At 38.6% G+C, this 20,790-nt stretch overlaps 1 protein-coding gene across 6 annotated transcripts in view; it reads right to left on the bottom strand.

Annotated features, from left to right (window-relative positions):
• Nucleotides 1-25: 25 nt before the first annotated feature.
• Nucleotides 26-20,790, bottom strand: part of plppr5b (phospholipid phosphatase related 5b) — a 68,210-nt gene continuing 47,445 nt past the window's right edge. For 3 of the 6 annotated variants that reach the window (XM_035412965.1, XM_035412964.1, XM_035412966.1), the window contains 5 exons: nt 18,327-18,577; nt 11,107-11,283; nt 6,159-6,293; nt 5,896-6,020; nt 26-3,811 (listed from right to left, as the gene is read on the bottom strand). In XM_035412965.1, coding sequence (XP_035268856.1) covers nt 5,898-6,020; nt 6,159-6,293; nt 11,107-11,283; nt 18,327-18,577 — 686 coding nt within the window. In that variant the 3' untranslated portion in view covers nt 26-3,811; nt 5,896-5,897. Of the gene's footprint in view, nt 3,812-5,895; nt 6,021-6,066; nt 6,294-11,106; nt 11,284-18,326; nt 18,578-20,790 lie in introns of all 6 variants that reach the window. The other 3 variants (XM_035412968.1, XM_035412970.1, XM_035412967.1) reach the window with 2 other exon arrangements.

Below are 20,790 nucleotides of genomic sequence, written 5' to 3'. Positions count from 1 at the left end.
CTCAGATATTTGCAACACACACATATGTGTACATTTTGTTTTTATTGAAAGACTGTGCATTTTCTTATTTTCCTACAGTGTAAAAGGTCATAGTGTAATAAAAGAAACACAAAAGTTAACATGATAACTGATTGCAATGGAATAATATAAAAACAACACCTGCTGACCAGAATTTCAATAACATCCTCACAATACAATTAGCTACCCTAGAAACAATATAACAGTCTAAATTGTGAACAATAATTTAACGGACAAAAACCAACAAAAATAGTTTTCCAAAATGTTGCATAGATCCAATATGCAACAACAAAAAAATATGTACAATCTGATAATGATTTTGTGGTGTTTTCTGTATTTTTGTAGTCGGTGTGATAGAAAAATAATAATATAACAGAAGCAAAATAAACATTATATTGACAAACCAGATATTAAAACATTTCCAACAATGCCATCAGTACCAATCCTTAATAGTTATAACTTACATGAGTCTGGGATATTAAAGTAACTTGAACTAGGAGAAATATGCACCTTGCATGAGTATGCACAAAGTATACAAAAGTATACACCTTGTGTAGACACACAGACATCACACTGTGTCAGGATACAACTGCACATAACTGTAAAAAAATAAAACTGCAAGTTAATCAAAAACATCAAGACTTATATTAATATATTATTCATATTTCTGATTTAAGTTGACACTGCTGCTATGCACGTTTTATCAGATTTTAAAAAAGATGATTTTAGTTTAATTTTGTATTTTTAAGAAGTAGTCTAGTGGTTATTTATATTTTTTCTAACTGAGATGAAGCTGGAGATGTTGAAATCAGCTTGATTTAAAGTGCTATTTTCAGTTTAATGTAAGAGCTAAATATACTTTATTTCAGGGAGAGATACATCTGTTTATGGGATAGAATATCACTTCAGATTGATGTAATCACAGCAATTGCTATTTTGACTATGCATATTATTTACGCGCTCAGAAAAATATTTGGTTGTGTGTGTGTGTGTGTGTGTTCGTGCATGGGCACATACATGTTGGACAAAACTGTTTCTATTGCATCTGAATATGCTGTTCTTTATCTGCATATCCTTTTGGCAAATATCTTTTGGAGGAATATTATCATTTAAAGCACGATGCTATATTTGACATTTGATGACATGACAATTTCCACCTGTACTCATGAGGTATCTTTTAAAGTGTAATAAATAATCATCTATTCTTGTGTCTCACCTCTTACAGAAATATACTGAGTCGCTGACACATGTAAATATAGAAAGGGTGAATACTTGCCTAAATACTAGTGGTAAATGGACAGACAGGATAGTTCCATTTAATGTTAAAAATACATAAACTCTATTAATGGGTGTTAAAATTCACATATAGGAATGTAGATAGAACTCTTTCACATTAAAGGTGCAGTATGAAAGTTTGGAGAAACAAGCGAGAGAGAGCTGTATTTTGAAAAAATATTTCACTCCCTCCCCTTAGCTCTCCCTCCAAAGCCCCGCCCTCCAAACACAGGCATGGCATGTGTGCTGCCTGTCACCTGAATACTGTAGAGAGCACACGAGCATTGAAAAGTGAAGTAGGGAGAGTGAAGCACATCATTCCTTATTCACAGTCTAGAAAGTAAAACTCATAACGTCACCATAATGAATGTAAACTAGTTTTTATATACAGCTATGAGCTAACAACAGCAAATAATTGCAGACACCGGTATTTTTCCTGAGAAGACCCAGACAAAGTTATGGGTGAAACGTTAGTCAAATAAACATTACTAAATGAATCTGGAACTGAAGTGTGTGATTTATTTTTTTTCGCTTGAACAGCATAGGTAGCTATAAACATAGCTAGCTTGCTACAGATAAGCTACAATATAACACCTAACGTACAGCATAGCTATAAAAGTGGGATAAATACATTAGCTAACTAGCTAATTTTTTTAGACAAAGTTTGGGGCGGTAACAGATTCCAATGAAAATAGAACAAGCAAATAATTAGTTGCCCAGCAGAAATACTGCATGCTCAGTGTCGCTTTATGTCCCTGAGCTCTCGCTGAAAGCCAAACCAATGTTCACTCAAGTCTTGTCTCTTGATTGGTTCAATCTTTTTTGATCCTTTCTAGTTTTTTATTTTATTTTTTTTTTTTATATGTAATCAGTAGTAGTCATTGTAGTCAAAGGCAGAACTGGTCATTTTGGCAGACTGTTCTCTACCAATGTAATTTTGTTTTCTAGACAACTAGCTAGCTAGCTAGCTAGCTATAGCACTATCCTCTGCTCTGATAGTGCTGTAAATGTGCAACACGATTGACAAGGAAAGAACTGTTCTGATTGGGCTCCTTGCAGAAAACTACCCTGATTGTTATTAAGATTCAGGTGCTGATGAGTGGCTGGGCCAGTCAGAGAGACTGGATTTTATCGATATCTGTTGGGATGTGAAGGAAATTTAACCAAATATGAACAAAAGTGTTAAAAAAAAAAACCTACATACTGCACCTTTAAAAACAACTTGATCAGGAAACTAAGCAAACATTTACTTCAAAAAGCTTCTAAAAAGCAACAGAAGATGTTGAAATGCAAGCATTTGAGACTGTTTGTTACTGATCTTATTTGGCTTTTCAACATTTCTTCCTTAAGTTTGCAACAAATAGTATGAGAACCCTTGGTGAAACAAGGGGACAGAGTGCCATTCATTTTCACAACATTTATCAAGACAAAAATCCAATTGCACAGGGGATGCCCACAATATGGGGCTTTGTTCCTTGTTGTACTGAGTGTATATAACATGACTCCATTATTCTTCTCACTTAGCTATTGAAATTACCCAGAATTCCATCTAACAAATACAAGTGATTGTCTGGTCGATTCTTTAAGTAATAATGTGCGAAGCAGATAAATGCATTGCAATGAGCTCATATTGACTTTCATATTGGCTTTCTCTATCTCTCTCTATGCACCTTCCTAGACACACACACACACACACACACATATGCACACACAATCTGTGGCAACTGATGGCATATCAATTGCCACACAAAACAAAATGCTTCACAGACATGTAAAACATCAACATGTTGTTTGTCTATGGACATTGTTCATGTGTGGTAAACAACACAGTATTAACATGATACCTCTCAAACAGAGTGCTCATCCGTAATATCAAAATAACCTGAATAAATTGCTTAGTTTACAAGCATACAAAATATTATAACATAAAAATATTATGTCTTATATTTTAGGGAGATCATAATTCCATGTATCCGCTCTACCAATACAAGAGAATTCCACGTTACCGAATGAAATGCTTGAATTAACTTAATAAAATATCACTAAAAAATAAATGTATTGATCACCATTCATAAAAATATAACAATTTTGTTGTATTTGTGTATCTGTGATGTTGTAGGGTAATTCCATTTATTTTGTCCTTAATCACAAGCTGCACACAAACTGCAGAAGTTGCCACGGTCAGGTTTCTTTCTTTAAAAAAGAGCCTTCATAGACTTTTAGTCTCAGACATAGACTTAAAACAACACTAAAAGATCTAAAGTGGCTGCTAAAAAATCAGAGTATCTGAAAAAAAAATGTGAAAAAGCAGGAAGTATCTTAAATGCACTGTTATTTCACGTCAAGACTGAGGATCTTTAAACACCGACATGGATGAAGAGAGTGTAAACTAAATTATTATAAACAATGAGAATTAGCATTGCACTACGACAACTGGACAGTGAACAGCGATGATGTCCAATGCGTCTGGCAAACGGCGGCTTCAACGTCATGTGACTTCAGCGAAGGCGATGTGATTCTGTGGGACAAACAAACAAACATGAGATCCTTGCAGGAATGCTAAAACGGATTATCTGAGACTGTTTGCTCGCATTCAGTACATATTGGTCAAGAATACGATGGTACCATTCATGCAGATGGACATAGGATAAAATGTCATAGTTGAAATTTGAATGAAATATCAAACATATTTTTAAATGATAACATTATATAAACTAGGTGAAGTGCAGTGTATATATAAGCAGCTTTTGCACAGGTTTGGCTTGCAGCAGGGCAAGCATACTGGTGTGTGGAAGCACTCCAGTGCTTTTAAGCAGCCAAACCTGCCATCTTTGGATTTTTGCCATGGCCTGAAGAACCCATCATAGCAAGAGAAGCAGCCATGCATTGCGGGCAGAAGCACTGTATCTCCATGCTACCTTGATAATCTTGTTCAACTGCCATATAACCCCTGTCTGCTCCCCAAATCTGAAACCAAACGAGCCTGGTGAGATGCAATCGAGCCATTTGTACCAGAAAAGGGATAGGTGTTAATATTTACCCATTTACAGTGTGAGTGAACAGGATATCACACAGAGGACTGATATTTCCATATTACTGTAATGTGTCGTTTTTGGTTCTGTGTGGTCCACTGGCTGTGGTGATCATTCTTATATATGACTCTAATGCTGTTAAGACCGTTAAAGCAGTGATTTCACAATACAAATATGACCATATATACTGCTCATTGTTTAGAAGTATTGGAGTATGACATTCAGTGCCAATTTGTCATATTTTCAACTAATATGTAAAACATTTCTATTATAAGTACTTCACTATTGTTAGTATTAATATCCTCCTGTGATCCAACCAGAAAAAAAACAGTAAGTATTTTCATTTTTGACATAATGCAAGTGTCTTGGGTGACAAAAACATGTTGCAGTGTAGCAAAAATATTCTCAAAAATATTACTTATTTTAATTTTGCTGAATGTCCCTAGTAGTGTAGATTTCAGCATAGTAGAATATATGGCTTTTGGGATTAAGACCCAAACATTGAGACTCTTGTCTGCCACTGGGGACAAAATTAATTACCAGGTCTTTGGAGGATATATTGAAACATTTGTTTTGCCATATATTGAACCCTTAAATCTAGTGGGTGCCTCGACTGTCACTATACAGGGAATCATCTGTCTTCCTTGCTTGACAGCATCAAGCTTCAGAATGCCTTTCATTTGACAGTGAACATTTGTAGTATATCAATTATATTCAGCTTTCCCAGAGGTGGAAGTGTTTTCTTCTCTGGAACAGTAAAATTTTTTGTCATCACTACAATAACTTCTTTCAGAGAAAACGTCCACCAAAAGAAACCAAAAATTTCCTGGAGAAAATGCAAATACTTCTCAGAGATTTCACAGCATGCATTTTCTCACAGTCAATCAAATAACCGCAAGTTCCATTATTGAAGAAGAAACTGAATTAATCGCACACAAGCAATGTGTAGTTCAAAGATTTGCCTGTTGTTTTTATTTTGTGAAAAAGCACACCTTTATTCATACTCTATGGTTTAACTAATAATGCCATTCCAGGTCTGATAGAAATATGAATTAAACAGTTTTATTAAACACAATTAAACTCACCAAGTGTTCTGATACTTGTTGAAAACAGGGGTATAATGAGTGCTTAAAGCTTTGAGTACAGTTTTTACCTCAGCTGCAAGTACTCTTGGAAGGTGTAAACCACTGTCACTGTGCAGTGTTTGTGTGGCTATTTTGTAGACATTTTTATTTGTAGACATCAGTGAAAAGACTAAAGGTCTGTATTGTTAAGGCCTGTAAGGCCCATGTGACCTTATTGAGAATTTTCAGACAAAGTGGATAAAACAAGCAAATAGACAGAATAAGGTTCACACAAACAGCCAAATACTTGAGTGCCAAGTCCTCTGGATAATGGAATGAAATTATAGTATTCATAAATTTCATGGAAGTTTTTTTTGTTTTGTTTGTTTAAAAAAAAAAAAAAACAATTTACTTGTGCCATTTTTTATATGAAAGAAACTGGGCCAAATCAAACATTAGCATTCTCCAGAGCCTTAGCAGCCTTCTCTCCACACAGGTGCGCATACGTTTATTGCCTTGTGTGATGCCGGTGATCGAATCGACTCATCCCTGTGATCCAGCTAAAGAACCTCATGAGCCGTGCTTTGAATGAGGTAGATGGGAGTGCCTCTTCCTCCCTAAGGTCTGAAACCTAAAGGATATATGTATACACACAGCACATGTCATGAGCGACCTACTGTAAGACACTTCACAAAGCTTGATAGCGGAGAGCTTGAACCAATGAGGGTGTTTCCGGTTCCATTTGCACTCGAAGTCCAGGCCACCGTACCTGTGAGGCGATGTATTTTTCCAGTGGGCTCTCTACTCTGGGCAGGTTGATCATGGGAGCATTGGTCATGCTGTCCTGTGGTGGATTTTCACTCAGCAACAACTTTCCTTTGAAGTTGTGAACCACACACACAACCTTTAACAGAATGGAGACAAAAAAAAGTAGAGAGAGTCGGTTTTCATGCGCTCACACGCACACAGACACTCTCGCTGATTCACTGTGAGAAATAGTGCATATCACCTCTCCCAGGCAATGATGAAGAATAATTCTTCATTACGCATAATGACTTGCCAAGCTCATCAAGCAAGAAGAAATCAGCACGATATAAATCTGTGTGCTCTTGTGTGTGCGTCTGCACGTGTGTATGTGTGCCCTGAAGGAGGTTAAACCATGCAATGAATGGTCCGTGACAATCTCCAATAAGAGGAAAAATCAAGCATTAAAGGGAATTAAATTATGTCATTCATCTTCCGCTGAAGATAACAAAGCAGTCTATTTTTGTTCGGATGCCTCTCAATTTGCTTTGTTCCCATAAAGTGCCCGGTGACACTGCCCTGGAGTGTTCTAATGAATTGAATACATATTAATGTTCTCTGTTACTATACATTAATTCCTTCCATCTATGCTACCTCAATGGCTTCTACAGCACACTCGTTCCAAACTCATTAAAGCTCTTTAATGCTATTATTATGGTATAGGATTTATGGTGTGATATGTGTGCTAGAAATAATAGCCTATGTAATACTTGAACTACAAAAAGCTGTCTTGGAAAGCTAACAAAACTAGATCATGTGAATGCACTTATTGTTTCCATGGCACTTGGAGGTTAATCATTGCCCTGCCAGTGTTGAATGTTGACTCCTGATACTGTACTATGCAAGTCATTCTGGATAAGAGTGTCTGCTAAATACCAAATTGTAATTGTAGGATGCCAGTATATATCTGCATTGCAATTTAGCAAGATCTTTGCTATGTTATCTGAACAAAGCTGTAATGATAATAGTTGTGTATATTATCTTGAATTTCCTTAACAAATATTTCCTGTTGATTGTCTCTTCATTCTCTTTCAGCCTCTTCTTGAATATGACAGTACTATCAACACTGCGCTCTGTGTGTTACCCAGTGCTTGTTGCCAGGGCAACTATTGACTAAATGGTGCCACTGCCTCACAGAGGAAGGAGAAATAACTGCAGCGTGCAGCAATCGTAATAGCAGCACCAGTTCAGCAGACACGTTTCTATAGTGACTTCACAACTGGGGGCGGCATGGTGGTGCAGTGAATAGCACTGTCCTCTAAGAGCAAGAAGGTACCAAGTTCAAATCCTGATCAAGGGCCTTCCTGCATGTCCTCCCCATGTCCGCGTGAGTTTCACTATGGTTTCCTCTCACAGTCCAGAGACATTCAGCAGGCTAATCAGAGACTTTCGTTTGGCATGAATGTATACATGAATGGTGTGAGGGCCCTGTAATGGATTGGGAACCTGTCCAGGGTGGATTCCTGTCCTCTTGCTCACTGCATACTGGGATTGGCTCAACTACTATGAAGGTCATAAATGACATTCAACATGCATCAGACAGAAGCATCTTTGTGCCCCCCTGTACACTTACTGATCTTATCCAAAAAAAATTCAAAACTGCCTCATTGACAGAATGGAATTGTTATGAGTCAGATTCACAAAATAAACCTGTTCCATAAGAATCGCTCATTTTCTTGTAAAGAAATAATGGGCTCTATTTTCCAGCAGGCACATAGTGTGTTGCAAGCTGTTGCACTGGCAGTGGTATTTTCATCATGGATTTTGACGCTCCTGAGCCTTTTGGGAATTCTGTGACTCACCGTGTGCCAAAGTGGGAGAAGAGCTGCTGCTGAGGGTGTGTCAGTCAAGATATAGGATCGCATTACAATTTTGGCGCAGCTCATTGTAATTTTTGGGGCTGCTTACTCTGTAATTCACTCCTGCACCACCCACCTGCTCAAACCAGGTCTATGCTGGAAGTTGAAGCCCAGCATATGGGGCACTGCTAATTTATGAGCTTTCCCATGCAATGCATGTATGATCATAGCCTGTTAAAAAGCTAATCATCGGGTTTCACAAATATATGTCCAATTTGACTTTGATATAAATCCCACAAGAAAAATTCATACTTTGTATTTTGTTCATTGTCTTTTTTTCTTTTTATATAATTTTAATTCCTGTATTTATTTCAGTTTTTAATTGTTTATGATGGTTCTTAAACTACAATTTGGTCCCCAGGGTACTGTATTCTTTTTTTTACCCCACATCTATAATGAGAAGAATGACAATAAACATCAACATAAAAAATCTTTTCATTTTAATTATGTGACTAGTTCAAATGAATGTGGTCACCATGATTTTTATGCAGTTCATGCAGTGCCGCAGGAGGTCTGCAGGATAGTTGCAGCTGATATAGAGTGCAACACAACCGGTTCCTGCATGCAACCAGGAATGCCTGTAGAGTCAACTACATTTCTTTTGGACAATCTGCAATATTTTTCTTAATATTTGGCTTTATATAGTACCACGTTGTGTCTGCCATTCACTATTATTGTAAGAGCTTAGTTATTAGGACTATTGGGACATATACATTTTATAATACATTTTATAATATCATTTTAGCATCAATTTTTCTGTGATCACCACTGCATTTAAATAGCCTAAAACGAATGATTAAGCAGACTTACACAATTTTTAGTGATATCAGTACAAAGTAGATGTGCGGACAGCAGTAGTAGAACATGGAAATTGGCAGTATGCCAGGGCGCTTTGCGTCTGGCTCTTAAAGGGAATAAAAAGAGGTCCTTTGATTGGCTATGAGTGGATCCAGCTGCAATAAACCCGCTGATAATATATTCCGCATAATCCATCCTGTTTTCCACTTGACAACGTGCACTTATAGCTGTACACTCCTCGCCACTGGTCACGAAAATACCAATATTCAGTAGCCACAACTGCACCATTGACTCCACCAGTGCACCGTGTGACATTCCAGAAAATAGAGCCCAATATCTATGGTAATGCTGTACTGCTAAATATCATTTGTAGTTTAATATAATTTATATATGATACCACTATCTCCTCTTGTTTCATATGCGCTATACACAAAAAGTCAGAGATGGCTGAAGTAACATTGCAGATATTTATTTTTGAAAAACCTATTCCCTCTGCCACTCCAGTGTTAATGAGAGTTAGCTTTAGTGGAGCTCAGTCTTTAGAGTAAACACATCCCCTTAAAACACCGTACCCTGCTGTGAGCTTTTGCTCAACTCCCCTGCAAATGATCTGCCAGCCCTGTGGGCTTGATCTTATCTGATTGCATTCATTTTCTTTCATTCTTTCCTGTGCTTGCATTGAGTAAGAGTAAAGGCACACACACACGCACACACACAGATTTGCCAGTGGGTTCTCGAGATGGATTTTCTAATGAAATGCGCCTTTATGTACAGTACAACAGCGTGAAAGCATCTCAACTGCATGAACAGAATAGGAGTCTGTGTAAATAGTCGAACGGAAGCAATTACATCAATGAAGTCAATTAATAAACATCAGCATCAGCAGGGTTTGCCTTGCATATTGAACACCTGTCACAATCTGACCTAATGTAATGTAAGGAATCTTCGGTCTCCATATTCCAGGACCCGTCTTCCTATTGGCACAAAGCACCCTGCAGCACTGCATGAGTCCAGGAGGTCATACAGCACAGCCAATATGGAAAACGTCCGTCAACATACATCCATGTTTTCCAGTGTTAATATCATGCCCACAGACACCTTGAGGCCACAGGATTCCTACCAGTCATCCGAGAGATCCCTCCAGAGCCTAACCCCAAGCCATTTTACCACCAAGGATCACCAAGTGGAAGTGATCAGGGCATTCAAATTCTAGCAACAAGTTATGGGTAAAAAAACCACACAGCTCACACCATGCATGCAAGCAGATCATTGACAAAAGCAGCCTTGCTGTGTGTGGTGTAAACTGTAGAAGGGAATGTCTTATCTGCACAGCCACATTTCCATCTGCGTTAAGCTGTGCCCAAATAATGTCTGTTGCCTGGCTGTGGCACAGTGGTCTAAACTCATATCTATTTCCTTTCTCAAGTGGCATGTAGGAATCACAGAAAATACATCTCTTGCTATATCCGCTCTGTGGCTCAGAATCAGCTTTGCAGGAGTTGTGCGGATCAGACCGTGGAAAGACTATTAGACGTGCTAGGAGGAGGGGGATGGGAACTGTGGCTACGGCTAATGGGAGTAGCGTTAGAAACATCAGTGTTTGTGTATTGGCTGCTCAGTGGCAGTGACTCAAGGGCTCAACAGCTTTATCAAGTCCTTAGTTTAGTCCAAGACTGCAAAGTGTGTCGTTGTCTATGAGTAATTAGCTACTGTTGGTAAAAAGAAAAAATCAAGGTATAATCAGTTTTGGGAATTTTAGTTGGCTGAGGAACTCATGCCATGCTGTATCTGTACATTCAGCAGATAAATTGATACCCTCATTATTATTTTTTTATGGGGTGGTTAAGGTATAAAATGATTTTAGCTGACATATTGCTTAATTTTAATCAATTAGTCCTCATGGGGCCAATAAATTAGCATGAAATGTGGTTTAATTTCCCCTTGACTGGTATTCTGTTGAATTGCATTTAAGTTACAAATACTCGTGTGACTTTGGCAATGTAAAATTAGTTTCACATGGTTTAAGTTTTCATGTATAATTTTTGTGCATATATACTTTTCTCTTGTATTAACTGTTCGAACATTCACATGCATCTTCAGTATTGTAAATTAAGAGAATATACTGTATTGGCTGATTAATTAGTTGGTCTGACAAAATTCAACGTCATCAGGCTGTAAGATACAAAAAAACAAACTTATATATCAAACCCCACTAAACACATAACAAATAAGCCATGCGCACAAATGAGCTCTTACCAGAAAGGTAGCTATGGCCACTCCTATAACGAACCCTGCAATGACGTCAGACCAGTGATTCCTGTACTCGGCTACTCTGTTGATCCCAGTCAGGAAGGCCAGGCACATGAGGCCCAGAGACAGAACAGGCTTTGCTAGTCTGGTTCCTTTGGCTTTCACTGTGCAGGTGATATACATCTACAAGAAGAAGCAGAAAACAGGAAATACATCATTATCATTGTTTCTATCACATCAGTTATCATAAAAAGTCACCTTCAACTGCAAAGGTGAGGTTTGGTCACACAGCTATGGTCTGGCTAACACAATGTGAATGCAAGCATGCCCAGAGCAAGCTGATGGTTTGTGTTCTTTCTATGGTTTGTGTCTATTCTATCCCCACCCCCGCCTCCTGGCTGTGCCAGGCCACAGGGAGCAGAGGGGACATGCAGCTGCTGACTACTCTCAGCTAAATAGGGAAGGCTGAATAAAACAGATAAAGTGCCTCCAGCAGAAGATGTCCACCTGCCAGCTGGGCGGGAAAGGCAAGACTGAAGAGCTCTCCACGCGTCTTGCTAGCTTAAAACAGCTGGCTTTGATTTAGCACTGCATGAATGCTGTATTTATTCACCCTGAAAAGAGAAATCATGACTGAAAACTTCCTATAGCCCTCAGTGCATAATCAAAACAGTACAGTGCTAAAAGTAATTTTTAAATAATTATTTAAAATAAAAATTAAACACAGATTTTGTTTCTAATTGAAGTGACACTGAAGGGGCACATGCTAATCGTAGAGGTAAACAGTGTTAATCAGCACTGACTTAACACTGAACCACTATGCATAAATGTCTTCTTTATGAATTGATTTAAATGAAACTAAATGAAGTTTCTTTCTACAGCTGACAGAATAATACAAAATTGTCCTCTGCTGACATACCTCAATAAAAACACGTATGCTGGACAAGCATAATTTCACTAATTACTGTACAAATTAATGACTCGATTTATAAAGCATTTTCATAAAACCATTGGCAACCAAAAGTGCTTTACATAAAAATAATGAACCTCTCATGTCAGTTATTTATTTATTTTTCATTCAGCTCTATAACTGAAAAGTAAACAATGTGAGTAAACTGAAATGTTGTGTTGGTTAAATATGGATACAGATACAGCATTATGCAGAAATGTGAGCAATATGATATGGATTATTATGATATGGATATGGTTGCCATATCCATATCATAACATAGTATTAAATATTTAACTCGTTAGCTAAGCAACATCCAGATGGTGAAAAACATTCATTTTAAGATCTGATATGGTTATTTAGTCCGTTATGCAGTTTAGTTTGCTGTTTTAAATTGCATCCATTAGTTAAAAAAAATGAATAAATAGATAAATGGTTGGAATAACTCTAACACCTTTGAAATGCTGCCTGGGAATCAAACACACTCAGCACAGTGAAACTCCTTGAGAGGATGACTGTTCTTTATAATAAAATTACTAAGGCAGAATGTTAATTCAGACCATATCAATAAAGCGGAGGACCAGTAAAGAGTAACGTTACATGTAGAACTACCTTGGCTAGATGAAATGTAGGTATATTTCAAGACTTGCATCAACTTTGTTTCCAGGAATATAGAGAATTTACAACTGCAATCTCTGCACTTTCCCCCTGAGTAGTACGCTTTCCCAGGCAAGTTATTCATGATCCTCTTATTTGTTGGATTTTGGGGCAGGGGCTGAGCTTATGTCAGCTTCTGCTATATTAGATTTTTATACTGACAGATTATTAGAAAACCTGTGGGAGCATCATGCTAATGATAAGCTGCCATTTGGTGCTATTTAGGATAACCTAATTTGAGTGGCTAAAAAACTAAAACAGCATGATGTTTTTTATATCATGCTTGTCAGGATTCTGCCTTTGTCTCTGTTCTTCCTTTTTGGGCTGCCAGATAGCGGCACTTCTGTTCTGTGTTCTGCTCGTTCTCCTGTGGTTAATTGTATTATGGTTTTCAATTATTCAATTATTGTTTCTGTTCTTGTCTTGTTATCCCCTCCCTCTTTGGAATGATTGTTCTTTGAGTTCACCTGTGTCTTATTAGTTGCCCTGCCTATTTAAGTTCTCTCTTTCCCTGACTCGGGTGCTGGTTCCTTGAGTTTCTGCCTGTGTGTTTCCACCTGTGTGCATTACTGCTCGTCCGTTCTACTCTGTTTTGCCTTCCTGTGTTCTGCGTGTTTTTGGATTTTGGAAGTTCCGCTGTTTTCTTTTGGAGACTTTTTTGTGTTCCTGTAAGTTGCCCTGCGTGGCCTCATTTTTCGTTCGCTGCTTTTGTTCTCTGTTTGCTATTAAAGTCTTTGTTTGGATTTGCCTGTTTTTTTAGTTTTTTTGAGTTCTCCCACTCTGCGTTTGGGTCCTGGTCCCCATAACCTTGACAATGCTAGAACATCTGTTAAGAAACAGTAGTTATGCATTTATGATCTTACAGGTATCACAGTACAATAACACAGATGACACAACATAAAATGGCACAGTAATGCAAACAACACAACACCAATTTTAATTATAAATGATTTGGTGCTGATTATACAGTATTCTATTATATAGTATTGCAGAGTATTATGTAGCTTGATCAGCAAGTAGATTATATTATGATTTGTGAGTGATTTGTGTACCCTGTACTTTGGCTATGTTTACACCGCAGGTGCCCAGTTTTTTTGATTACCCGTTTACATTTCCTTTTAAAAGTGACCAAAATCTGATAACTGTGTTTACACAGTTTATACTTTAAACAACCTTCATGCGTAAACAAGGGTTTGGTTACCGATATGAAAGTAAACAACCACACCACCACAGCCATATCGTCATCTACAATGGACACAAAACCAGACAGAAATAATTCAAGCTATTGCTTTTTGAAGCATCTTAGATATGCAACGAACATCCCCTGTATTTTGGCATACACAAAATCTTCGCCCCACATACATAAAAGGCATGTAACCTTGGTATTCACCTCTAGACTGAGCCTTCGTCTTCCACTTAACTTCTTTCAACAGAATGAGCAGAGAATGGTTGTGCAGGTAATGTACATCATGCGTAATTCAAATGTGATAAAAAGTGAATATCACAATTTGTATGACGTCCAAATCGCAATGACCGGGAAATTCCAATCCATGCGTTCAGATGACAGTTGCACTGGCAGATAGCCAATTCCTACCAGATTTATTTCCACATATGAATACGGCCAAAAACGGATCTGAAAATTCCATGTGCTTTTTTTCCTGTTTACATTTTCATATTACATATCCGATCTGTGCCACGTGAGCAAAAAATCGGAATTGGGTCACTTGTATCAGGCGGTGTAAACCTAGCTATTGATTCATGGGCCGGACAGCAGAAGTTGATACTGGTGTTGGAGATTGTAGAACACGTATCACCAGCCTTTCTTTGATGATTTCAAATGTGTCTAGCTCCATGTCCCCTGCACACTGCGTTCCCAGAGCATTTTAGGACCCTGTTCTCCCATTTGTTACTATAGTGGCAGGATGTTGCTGACTTGAACCCTGGATTCAATCAACATTTGTTGTTGACGCTTGACTCACAATTAAATGGAAGTGCCGATTAGTTTCTTCAAAACACAGTTTGGGGAGCTAAGCAATCACCAGAATGAAGGAGAAAAATTGTGATCGAGTTGATAAAAGTAACACCCAAAATTACTTTGAAGTTACGGTTTGACACGTGAATTAAATCCAGACCAATCGCTCCTGAATCCCATCCCTGTTCAATCCATTCATCCCTTTCTACGGATATTGTTGTTAAATGACGGTTTCACTCTTGTCTGTGCAGAAAAATGAAGTGAATATGGTTGGCTGGCCTCACAGCTGCCAATGAGCTGCTGATACTCTGTTGGGAGACTGTTCACACTCCCTTGGGAAACAACGGGCTCGTGTGTCTGGGTATCATTTATTTGTAACTATTAATTGCATAGAATAGATGCATGATTCCAAGTTGCATTACTGCAGCGAACTTAGGAACACTGCATAGTCTGGAGGCCCTTTTACAGAATGTAACTATTTCTTACATAGGTGAAAGCCTGTAGGTTTATACGAGCTTGTGGGTTGTTTCTGTGTCTGGGTTACATATAAATCATTTACAAGTATTAAAGGCACACTAGTATTTTTCATTTTAAGAAATAATTCTAAAAATGGCATTTCATACTGCCTACATTCAACATTCTGAAACACGCTGTAATCTGGACCTCTCCTGAATGTCAGAAACCAGCTTCATTTTCATATTTCTGTCATTCGTTCCAACGGTCTATTCTGATGCATTCACTCAGAATGTTTTTAGAAACCGATTAGTCTGCATAATTTTGTTGGCACTGACTTTCTTACAATACCATCTGCTGTTTATGAGGTGCAAATTTCACATTGTCTAGCAATTTTTCCAAGTGCACCTTTCTATTGCAATTGCCCTCTGTACACCTCTGCAGGTTTATTGCTGCACATCTAACTGTATTGTACAGCATATTAAATGCAATATAACATAATGCCTGGTCATTATTCTGTAATGTATTTCTGCTACACAGTTTAAGACTGTATGCAAAGCAACAATATGCAAATCATATTCAATTTTAATTAGGTTGAGCTTTCACAGCTGTATTGCTGACAATTTGATTTTCTACGAATGCAAGTCATGTGTTACTAATATAAAATCTCACTCATTGATAAGAGTCAGGGCCCTGCATGACTACGCATAATTGGAAGTAGTGTACCTGGACATGGGAGAGTTTTAATAGGCAGGACTGTCTCATTTGGGAGCTGTAATCTCCAATGTAAGCATTTCAAAATGGCAAAGGACGTTATGGGAATGAACTGGACATATGAAAATATTTGGGGATTCCAAATTGGAATTGGAAGACTGGAATGCCAGGAATACAAACTGGTTTAAAAACAAACTTCATTGTGATTCATCTTGCGAAGATAAATTCAACCAATTCAATTCATCTTTCCCGTTTTTTAAATCTCTACAAGACCCGCTACAAACATATGAAAGTCTCCTTACAAATGAGAACAATACAGATGCTACTATAACATGCCACCATTAATCAATAAAGAGAGTGCAGTCAGCCAGAACAATGAGCTGAGATGGAATTGAAGTGCACACCTAGGAGACAAATCTCCTATCTTGTCTTTTGCATTTATATCTGTTCGCCAGGCCACAGGCAGCAGGAAGATAGTACATTTAATAATCCTTATTGTTCAGCCAGGAATGGCTCCTTAAAGCTGACGATGCAACAGCAAATGAATTTGAAAAAGAGTCTTTGAAACACCCCTCGACTTTAGATAAATTACATAAAAAAACAAATCTCTGCTTTGGCAGATCAATTTTTCATTGTTAAAAAACCAAAACGTTAAATGTTACATTTTATAGAGGGCATGTTCAGAATTTTCTAAAGGTGCACCATGACAGTGTACACTGTGTAACAATCCTTTAGGCATGGAGTACACTTTCTGTACAGCTAGCAGTGCAGAATCTCATGACCTTCATCTAATTTAGCCAAAAACTAAAACATGCTCTGTCGAAACACACTGTATCCTCCTAAAACCCCCCCAAAAAATTTGTGCCCTGTAGGGGACATGAGTTTCTAGACTTCATCTGAAGAACCATATGTTCTACTATGCTGAAACCTACACTATAAGGGACATTTAATAAAAATAAAAAAAATATTCTGACTGAAAGTTTTCGTCATCCAAGACACTCATATTATGTCAAACAAGTTTTTTTTTTCTGCCAGGTCTCATGGAGATATAGCCTGGGCTTGTAATGATGAGATCTAGGCAAACTGTCAATATGTGTTTTCCTATTTCCCGGATCCGGCCTGCTCCTAGCTTCTCCTCAAAGCTAGTCCTTAATCCTCAAACTGGCTGTTATGATAATAATGATAATATAATCATAATCATACATTTGAGGGTTAACAAGGACCAGCTGAAAACAATGAGAGGGAAAGACCGACCTACATAAACCTTTTCTACTTAGTAAGACAAAATAGTGAATGAAAATACAACTGTGCCACTGGGAAAGAAATCAAAGACCACAGACTTCAACTGAAACAAGAAATAAGGGAGGCTTGGGATGAGACAATCTGATTAATTGATTTTGGAGAGCCTTCTTTACCACAACATCAACTATTTTTATTGTGTACAAATGCAGGAATCCAACCAGCAGCTATGGCTAACAGGCGTGCACCCTTAACCTTAGCCTTAACTAAGCTGCTCCAGATTAGTGCTTACATGTGTTACAGAGGCACAGATGTAAATAAATGCAAGCACTGTAAGTCATCATACATACATGGGACTGCCAAGTAAATAAATAATGCTCATTGCTGTATTATGAACAAGTACCACTTGTGCAGACACTCTGGCAGTGGAATCATTAAATGACTCAGCCTTTGATTTGAATGATGCCCCCCATATTTTTCAGATTGGAAAGGAATAAACAGGCTAATCTTTGCACAGACCAATGTGCCTAGTCTGCTTTTAAGTTCAGTAACATGACTTGAGTTTAACCTGGTCTTCAATGTGAAATGAACAGGTGGTCACCACCCTGTTTTTTGACATTCTTTGAGGCCCAAAAGCAGTTTTTTTGTTTTGGTACACGCTGTACATTCGCATCTCACTGTATTTCAGTTTATCTCAAGTCTTTAAAATTGTGTTTGATCCAGCTCACTTAAAGAATGTGGAGCATTCAGCTTGCGCATTTGCATTTCAAATGCAGCTGAGGGTGATGTCACATTCACTAAGAGTTACATCGGGATGGAAATGCGGGATCCGAACAGCTTTGAAACTTGGGAATACAAAGTAAAGCTTGTCGTGCACAGCTGTCAGAATAAATGAATAGACTTCCTGGAAGATAAACCAACACCGCACTTTCCCATAAAAAACAAGCAAAACACTCGACTGCTGACATAAGTAGCGGCATCAGTACAGTGTAATGCTCCGTAACTAATTGTGGCTGGCAGAGTAACAGCCAAACATGGCTGAAATGGCTCTCACAAAAAATGCAACCTTTAGACACACAAAGGAGAGGTCCCCGAACACAAAGACAGATGGCAAATGATTAAAAATATCTGTTTGAGACTCAAACACGCAGATTGATTGCAGCATCGGCGTGCGATCGACAAAGCGCGGGTAACGCGGAGCAGCCGTCGAGGGACGGGGGCGCGAGCGCGCGGCGTACTCACGGCGAGATAGAGCGCGGCGTAGACGCTGAGGGCGGCCTCTTTAGAGGGAAAGGTTTTGCGTGCGCGCAGGATGTCGTCCTCGTTGCCGGTGCAGGCCTCCTGGTGGCTGATGAAGCGCAGGGCTTGCTGGCAGCCCAGGGCCGTGTAATTGGGTTTGCACACGGTGAGGAAGTGAGGTGCCAGATTCCCCGTCACCACCTGGCCCGCGTTCACGAAGATGTCCGTGGTGAACAGGCCGAACGTGTACACACCTGCAGAGAGAGGGAAGGGAGAGCACGCCGGAGAGAGAGAGAGGGAGGCGCGGTCAGCAGATGCATTTTGCATGGCCGCTACACATTTCTCTGCAGCTTTCAGGTGTGCCTGTTAGCAAGAGCAGCTTGCACATTAATCTCGCTCAACTGCAACATTGCTCAGTGTGTAGTATGGACATGAATCAGACCAAAATTAGACATTGGACATTAGCCCGTAAAACTACGACATTGTCAACTAAAAACACACAAAATCACACAATGATTCTGGTTGCCATTAGAGGACATTACAAGTTCCAAAGCATCAATCTTCGCATCACATGCTCTGCTAACAAGTCGATGATGACAATGTTAAAATTAAATGTTTCACCAAGAATAAAATAACCATAGCAACAGCATATTCACAGTCAACAGTTGAGAAGGCCATGTACACATTCATATAGAGTATGTACTTCAAGGTTCTAGTGCATACATCTTGACAAGTGAAATGAATGGAAATATTGGTTTGGCTGGAGTGGACACATTTCCACATGCAGAGAGAAAGACGGGACAGGGTTGCATTCATATTTAAAAATATCCTCATTGCATGGGATGTAATGAGTCATGTAACATGCCTAGGGGCTATTCTTCCAGTAATCATCACACTGAAACTAAGGGATTCCCCTCATTGTTGGTGTGTTAAACATGAAAGAGCATCCTATCCCATCTCTCCTGTGACCCCTCAGCCAGCAATGCTATAATATTCACCAGAAAGAGGCCGTACAATCACTCTCAGATTTGAGTTCCATTGCAGCCACTCTTGCGCATGTCTTTCTCCTAAAACAGAGGTCAAAGTAAAGTGCAGAGTGTTGTGTTGTTCTGTGTGTTTCGTTGTGTGGTTCTGCTTTTCGTAGTGCTGGTTGTGTATTGTTTTTATGTGAAACATCAATAAAAAAGGTGACCAAAAAAACGGAAGTGCAGCAAAGCGTACTTCTGTTCCTACTGGACAAATGTCACTTTCCAGTCACTGCTTTTTCAATCGGAGTGGTGGTGCAGGGACCTACTTTCACAGTGTCCACTGCAGTCAAGCGCATCAGCTCCACAATGATTCATTACGTAAACAATCGGCAAAACTGAACGCACCAGCATGACGTTTAGATTTAATTTCCAGTTCTGTACTGCCAAAAGGTGACATCCTTACAAACACTGTAGCACTGATATTTCATTCCGTTTTTTGAATACCTTGTCAAGTTTTTCGAAGCAAGAGAATTGAATTAGGTTATCAGTCTAATAACGTGAGATTTTCCTTTCAGCTGTGCTGGGAGGATGAGTTTGTGTATACGCACAATATAAGATATAAAAATATCTCTTGCTCACGGCACAACTGAAAGACAAATCTCACCTTATTAGCTAGGGTAACATAATTTAATTATCTTGCTTCAGAAAACTTCAAAAGGTCATCTCTTCAAGTCACATTAAGCGTTAGAGCTTTTTTATTGTCATTTGAACACCATGACTGGAGTCTCACATATACACCATGTTTCACACTGCAGCAGTGAGGAGGTGTATAGATTTTCATCAGTTTCAGGTGTCTGTGGTGTTAAAATCTGCTGACTGTGCTCTGATGCAATAGAAACAGCTGGAGAAGTTCTCAGATTAAATGTAGGAGACACATAGTGTTAATATGTTTGCTAAGTGCTTCCTTGTGAAAAAGCAGTCAGCGATACTGGCCTAAATAAAGTACAATAACAGTTACCAAGGAAACATTCAACTTTTTTTTTTATTGACTCAAACGAGAACCCCAATGAACTTATACTGGTCATCCACCTGGGTACTTTTCTTGTTGGAGATGTCAGCTTTAAACAGTTAGTACACAATTTTTGTCGACACACAGGTGCAAATTATAACTGTGAAGCTGATCCCGGGGATGATGTCATCCTCTGAAACCAAGCTCTGTCGAACCATTTTCATATTTAAATAATTGGATGCTGGATCCCTGCAATCAGAGATCAAGAGAGGGTAATGTGGGTTAGGGGGATGCTTTATAATTTCAGAAACCTTTGCAAATTAAAATGACATCACCTGAAACATTAAATTCAAACTTTGCCAAACTGTGTGAGTAATTATGCAAAACAACTGCAAATTTCAGGGCCTAAAACAATTCAATGCAATTTAATTAATTACCACTAAAGGACTAAGTGAAACAATAAAATTCAGCAAATCCCACTCATTCTATT

The sequence above is a fragment of the Anguilla anguilla genome, chromosome 4 (assembly GCF_013347855.1).
Source record: "Anguilla anguilla isolate fAngAng1 chromosome 4, fAngAng1.pri, whole genome shotgun sequence".
Classification (NCBI taxonomy): Eukaryota; Metazoa; Chordata; class Actinopteri; order Anguilliformes; family Anguillidae; genus Anguilla; species Anguilla anguilla.
The sequence above is the reverse complement of the archived record's forward strand: the minus strand, read 5'-3'. Positions and strand labels throughout refer to the sequence as shown.